Genomic DNA, 6,023 nt, shown 5'->3' on the forward strand with positions numbered 1-6,023 from the left:
AGGATAAAACAAGTAATTTCTTTATTTTATATATAAACCCTAATGACTGCGGTCTATAAACAGATAGAAACAAAGATATTAGACGCTTAAAAAACCCCATCGAGAATCACTTTTTGGCACGACACAGGCAATTTAATTAAGAAAATGTCTGTCTTATAAGATTTCTAAATCATGATCACACCATCATATTTGACTAGCCGAATATATACCAAAGACTGTAGAAAAAACTGTTTTCTACAGTCTTTGATATACATACACACGTAGCGGAACCTTTGTACTCTTTAAGTTGGAAGACGGAAATATTTCGATAACGGAGAAGCATGGGGACCCGTGTTGCTGTGAATCAGGTGAAGTATAAATACAAACTATTACGATTTAGTATCTTTTTCCTCGAAGTAGAAATAATTAGAGGTGCAACACTTTTAACTGAATGGACCCATCAGTAAAAAAAAAAAAGGAAAGAAAAGAAAAGACTGACATTTATAACCTTCACGTCTGCTAACTTGAGCTAATGATAACGGTGGAGTTTGTTAGCATATTTTCTGCCCCCTCTACCGCTGCTGTCTGTGAGGGTTTTAAAGGCGTGTATTTTTCCACAGGTACTACGGTTGGCTGTGAGAAATGCCACCATATCTACACTGTGTCCGCGTCAGTTTGGGAGATACTACCCCCAGTCCAGATGGTATTGTTCCTTCACCAACCAGGCAACGCAGCACAGTCAAGACTTGAATCCTCCGAGTGGGATCCCGGTCACTGAGCTGTCCCTGCGCTCTTTCATTGATATGGGCTTCACAGAGAGTCAGGCAGAGCAGATATACGAGTCTCTGGCCAATGTCAGAAAAGGAGATTCTGCCAAACACATCCTACCAACCCTCACAGCTCTGTTTGTCTTGGGTCTCAACCCGTCGAGTGTGAAGAAGTGCCTGGAGAAATGTCCTGAACTTTACACCATCAAAGAGGCACAGCTGCAGCAGCGCATAAGCAACCTGCGGAAAATAGGCTTAGTTGAAGGTAAGGTGTTGCCTTTGCGCAGTTTATTTCTACATTAGATCAGGCATAAAATTACTGAAAATATATGAAACCCGCATTTTACTCTATTTCTCCGTAGGCAGTCTTCAGAGGGTGGTGGCCCATTACCCCAGGATCCTGACTGTGCCTTCGAAAAGAGTAAAAAATGTGGTGATGTTTCTCAAAGAGAAGTGCCTGTTTACTTCCCAGCAGGTCACAGACATCATCAGAGATTGTCCAGCAGTGGTGCTGGAGAACTTGGATCAGCTGGAGTACAAGTTTCAGGTGAGCAAGTGAATTGCGTTTGCTGCTTTTTGTTAGGTTTTGGTTTGGATTCTCAAACAGACCTGTCCAAACAGACCTTATACTTGGGTTCTGTGTATTCAAATGTGTAACAAACAACGGTTACCATATTATTACATAAAAGATGCAAATGTGAATTCCTAGATGTTTTGAATAAGTTATCAAAGATGATGAGCACAGTGGGCTCAGTAGCTCCATTCCAGTAATAATAGACTGAATGTTATTTGTATATATATTTATTTATTTTTCAGATCTGCATTTTATAATCCTGTGAGCTCTTCTGCAGGTCTCTTTGTACAGTGCAGAGTGGGACAGTGTGCATCCGCATTGCACTTTCCCACATGAAAGCATACCGTCCTTAAGATCAGCTCAGAGTTTCGGAATAGGAGTATCTCCTGTGTCCACACTTTTATATGTTGTCCACTTAAAGCTGTTGTCAAACTGTGTACTAACTGTGTTGACCGGCACATTTTACCTCCTCTCTCCACAGTACGTCTACTTCAGAATGGGTGTCAAACAGGCGGAGATGGTGAAGTGCCGACTGTTTCGTTACAGTCTGGATGAGATCCGCTGTCGACACACTTTCTTGGAGCGACGGGGCCTCTATGAAACCCCGGACAAGAAAGGACAGACGACGATCATCAACCCCAATCTGGACAGCGTCCTTAATGTTGATCAGGACACCTTCCTTGCGCACGTCGCCCAGACATCAGCGGAGGAGTACGACGTGTTTAAAAGACTGGCAGCCAGGGAGTGGCAGGAAGGGGAGCTGCAGCAGGGCAGGACCGAACCTGATAGTGACGATGAGGATGACGACGATGACGATGATAGAGAAGCAAAAAGTGGATATGGGAAAAGGAGAAAGAAGTGACTGCTTGTTGAACCAGTCTTTGTTTTTTGCTTTTTAGGGAAGTTCCCTAGATTATTATCTAAACCACCCATGGGAACACAGTGAGAGCCTTTTGCTGGGGTTTATGTTAGTGGTTTCATCATGTAAGACGTGAGGACGTTGGTGTGAGACTGTGGGTCAGGTCTAACTTTGGGTGAGGAAAAATGTGTCACTAATATTTTTGACTTTCCTTCATTGATGGCATAAATTAAATGAATTTCAGAAGCTTGACTTGTGAGTCCTATTGAAAACAGGAGATGACTGCCAATCCCTTTAAGTGAGTTTTCGAATAAAGTCAAATAAATTCTTGAAAACCAATCCGATTTACTGGGCAGAAAACGCTATAAAAGCTACGGTGTGGGGAGCTCCACCTCGTTACTACGTGACAGCTGAGTGTTTGTAGCTCTCTGCAGCCCCTATACTATCTCTCTGAGTCAACAAAGGGTACATTCAGAAAGAGCCGTCCAGTGAGATGAGTGCTGCAGAGCACCGTTTTATTTATTTGAGCATTAACGGATGCACGCCACAGGCAGTTTTTTCCATTTTTGAGCCTCAGGTAAGATCACTCACCTTTTGTTCAATCGATAATTTGTCAATAACTATGTTTATGTAGTCATTTCTGGGTTTTGTTTTGCTCTTTTTGTTTAGTGTATACAAATTTTGGTTGGGAACGTGGTTATCACGGTTGTGGTGTTCAGCTTAGTTATTTATTTTTTGCTGAGTGAAATCATGATGTTGCACCTGATTTGTGAGATTGTACATGAAGAGAAGTTGATGTTCAGGGTCCATTGTTGAATATTCGTTCATATTCGAATTCTGCCAACAAGCTTCTGGCCGCTCATTTTAATTGTTAAGTAGACTAAAACAATTAGACTGGACTGTAAAATAAAAATGGCATGTTTAAAAAGCTGGAGCATTAAAGTGTTAGACATTACTGTTTTTTTTGTTTGTTTTTGTTTTTCCAGCCTGCAGCCCAACAAGGTTATCACTGTATCAAACACACACAGAGATATTATTCATGTAGAGATCACATTTGCTCTTTGCTGCTTGTGTGAAAATTTGCACGTTGCAGCTTTGACGCAAATGCATAAATATAGACTTGAACCATATTTGCATGTAGTTACAGTTGATTTATACAGTTTCTTACCTGCTCATCCAGTTCAAATTCGCTGGGTGGATTAGAGTGGAGGTGTATCCCACCTGTATTAAATGTAGTGCGCTGTGGACATTGATTTATGGTGTTTTTCTTTCACAGGACTTGGCTGGAGAAAGTAGGGACTGTGATCATAAAACACCCCTGTGTCGCCATCTGCACTTCCTCCGTGACTCACAGGTACAATGACATCACCGATACCAATTTCAAACATCACGCAGGAGTGGGTGGAGGTCCTGGAGAAATGGCACCTGGATTTGTTTTTGATCCCCACAATAGTCATCACTCTTGCCACCTTGCTGGCCAGCCCTGTTCTCCTGGTAAGCATTTTCCTATCCCGTGCCCTCCGCCAGGAGACGCGTTACCTGCTACTGGCCAACATCCTGGTGGCCGACCTGTTTTTGGTCCTCCTCAACTTGGCCACGTTGATTTGTAACGCCTTGAGAGCACCGATGCAATGGTTGGGTTGTGAGCTGGTCACAACTCTCACTGTCACCAGCTACTGCTGTGCCATTTACACGGTCACTCTCATGGTGGTCGACACCTATGCTGCTGTTCGCTGGCCTCTCTGTTACCGTGACGTTATTCCACCTTCCCGTACCTACTGCATACTGGTGGGGGTGTGGGTGTTAGCAGCCATATACCCTTTCACAGTGATGATCAAGACGCAGGTAGCGAGTGGGAACTTCCATGAAAAGCTACCCGTGTGTCTGGTCCTCATCTCCCTTGGATTCATTCAAGCCAGGAACATGACTGGGATCTACATCTACTTCTTCGTAGCTGCACTCATGTGTTCACTGCTCATTTCTTACTGCTACATTCGCCTCTACATGATAACGAGGACACAGGGAATCTGGCATAACCGCTTCTCCAGGGCCAGGGTCACCCTGCTGGCCCACGGGGTTCTGCTCCTGCTCTACTTTGCCCCCGGCTTCCTTTTTACCATAGAGCTCGTTCTAATAGACAGGAAAGACATACCTCAGGATGTTCGCGTGTGGGTCTCCACAGTCAATATGTGTGTTTTTATGTTGCTGCCCAGGGTATTTGCTCCTTACCTGTATGGGATCAGGTACAGAGAGATCTCAGACACAGTAATGCTGCTGCTGCTGCACCAGCACAGGAGACTCAGCCAGGCCACAGCTGCGTAAAGACCTGCTGTGTTTTTGAACAACTTCTAAAGGGTCAGAGTTTTATCTACATGATCTGTAAAAATGCCAAGAATCAAACTGTCATAGAGAAACGCTGCATTTTATTTTATAGTTTAGTCTGTAGGAGTTAGATTTCACCGAATCCAGAACTTAGACTCTGTGTTCCAGCTACATTAATAATGCAATATCGCCAATGTTTTATTTGTATAAAGCACTTGGATTTCTTTCTACTTTCTCTGTTTGTGTCAGGGGTTGAGAACTGTGTTGCTGCTCTGTGGATCTCGGTCAGAAGATGCTGAACTTCCCTGCTTTCATATTTATGTAACACACGATCCCGGGCCTCGGTTTTATGACTAAAGTAATAAAGCACTAAACTGTATTAGTTTTTTTTAAAGCCTTGTTTGTCTAAAGCTGGATATCTACAATGATCCGACATGGCGAGAAGGGTGATGGATAGTGGTGAGTCGAGCATCCTGGCAGCAGGCGGCCGTAACCAGTTCAGCAACTTAACAGCAGAGGGACACATTCGTCCCTTCGTCTTGTAAAGCACAACAGGATAGTAGATGTGTTCTTTCCTCATGGCCTGGATCCCTGCACTCTAAACAACCTCACACTGCCTTTCTACATAAGCCTCTGGACCACCTCTACCCCAAAGAACACTCTACTCTACTTAATCTTATTTGCCCATTTACATGGAACTGATTACACAGTGCTAAGTACAAATCTCTAATGACCTGATTTCCACAGAAATCATTGCCATTCAACGTGGTCTGATAAGACTACATTGCTTTTCATCCTGATGAACTCACACAAAAAGTCCCTGAGGGGAGGGGGAGGGGGTTACCCAAGCTATTGTATTGCTGCCTTATTTAAAGTGTTGAAAATAACTGGTTGACTTATAATTTGTCAAACATAATTGGCATGACACAACATAGAAACGGCAATCAGATTTGGACAAAGTCACTTTTATTTATACTCAACCAGATAAAATATCTCACTGAATTTAAGAATCTCGTTCTCACGAGAAAGCTGAGCAATAGGGTGTTAGAAATTACAACAAATTCAGCAATTCAATTAAAAATATTTGTACTAGAGAAAAGAGCTGGACTGATTTTAATGTAGAACACGGTACAATAACTTCGTCCTTCCTCAACTACATTTACACCAGCTGTGCCAAAATCACCACTAAATATATCCAGTGTCTCTTTAAAGCTTTCAGCCTCTAAATAATATATATATTATATTTGCAGGATACTGTGTGTATCAATATAAATAAGGTTACTATACATAAAAAACACATGACACCATCCAACAAGTGCTTCATCCTGTAGATGCTCCTGTTTATTTGTGGGGAATAACACCTATTTCTAGTCTTTTGACCATGGGAGGGAGACTTGTAAGTGTGAAAGGTACTGATGATAGTACTACTACACTATAGTGTAGAATACCGATATCACTGTATGCCTTTACAACCTTATCTTTTTTGATGTTTTTATTTGAATCTGTGTAAAGTATTTGCATA

At 42.4% G+C, this 6,023-nt stretch overlaps 2 protein-coding genes across 2 annotated transcripts; both read left to right on the forward strand.

The window, feature by feature from the left end:
• The first annotated feature begins 294 nt into the window (after positions 1-294).
• Positions 295-3,134, forward strand: mterf4 (mitochondrial transcription termination factor 4). The gene is made up of 4 exons (XM_085390117.1): positions 295-347; positions 600-1,011; positions 1,109-1,293; positions 1,802-3,134. Exons 1-4 carry the CDS (start codon positions 321-323, stop codon positions 2,180-2,182), a joined length of 1,005 nt encoding a protein of 334 aa, XP_085246243.1. The 5' UTR covers positions 295-320; the 3' UTR covers positions 2,183-3,134.
• A 145-nt stretch (positions 3,135-3,279) lies between these two features.
• Positions 3,280-4,965, forward strand: LOC146648200 (putative G protein-coupled receptor 148). The gene has a single exon (XM_085390118.1). It carries the CDS (start codon positions 3,539-3,541, stop codon positions 4,499-4,501), a length of 963 nt encoding a protein of 320 aa, XP_085246244.1. The 5' UTR covers positions 3,280-3,538; the 3' UTR covers positions 4,502-4,965.
• The last annotated feature ends 1,058 nt before the right edge of the window (positions 4,966-6,023 follow it).

Source organism: Rhamphochromis longiceps, linkage group LG18, assembly GCF_057381845.1.
Source record: "Rhamphochromis longiceps isolate RC_006_pf linkage group LG18, R_longiceps_female_GT1.1, whole genome shotgun sequence".
In the NCBI taxonomy this organism is placed as follows: Eukaryota; Metazoa; Chordata; class Actinopteri; order Cichliformes; family Cichlidae; genus Rhamphochromis; species Rhamphochromis longiceps.

Excerpts from the sequence above, each read along its gene's own strand:
- LOC146648200 (XM_085390118.1), top strand. The coding sequence starts at position 3,539 with ATGACATCACCGATACCAATTTCAAACATCACGCAGGAGTGGGTGGAG.
- mterf4 (XM_085390117.1), top strand. The coding sequence starts at position 321 with ATGGGGACCCGTGTTGCTGTGAATCAG. Across the intron at positions 1,012-1,108 it reads GAAAATAGGCTTAGTTGAAG|GCAGTCTTCAGAGGGTGGTG; the intron begins GTAAGGTGTTGC and ends ATTTCTCCGTAG. Across the intron at positions 1,294-1,801 it reads AGCTGGAGTACAAGTTTCAG|TACGTCTACTTCAGAATGGG; the intron begins GTGAGCAAGTGA and ends CTCTCTCCACAG.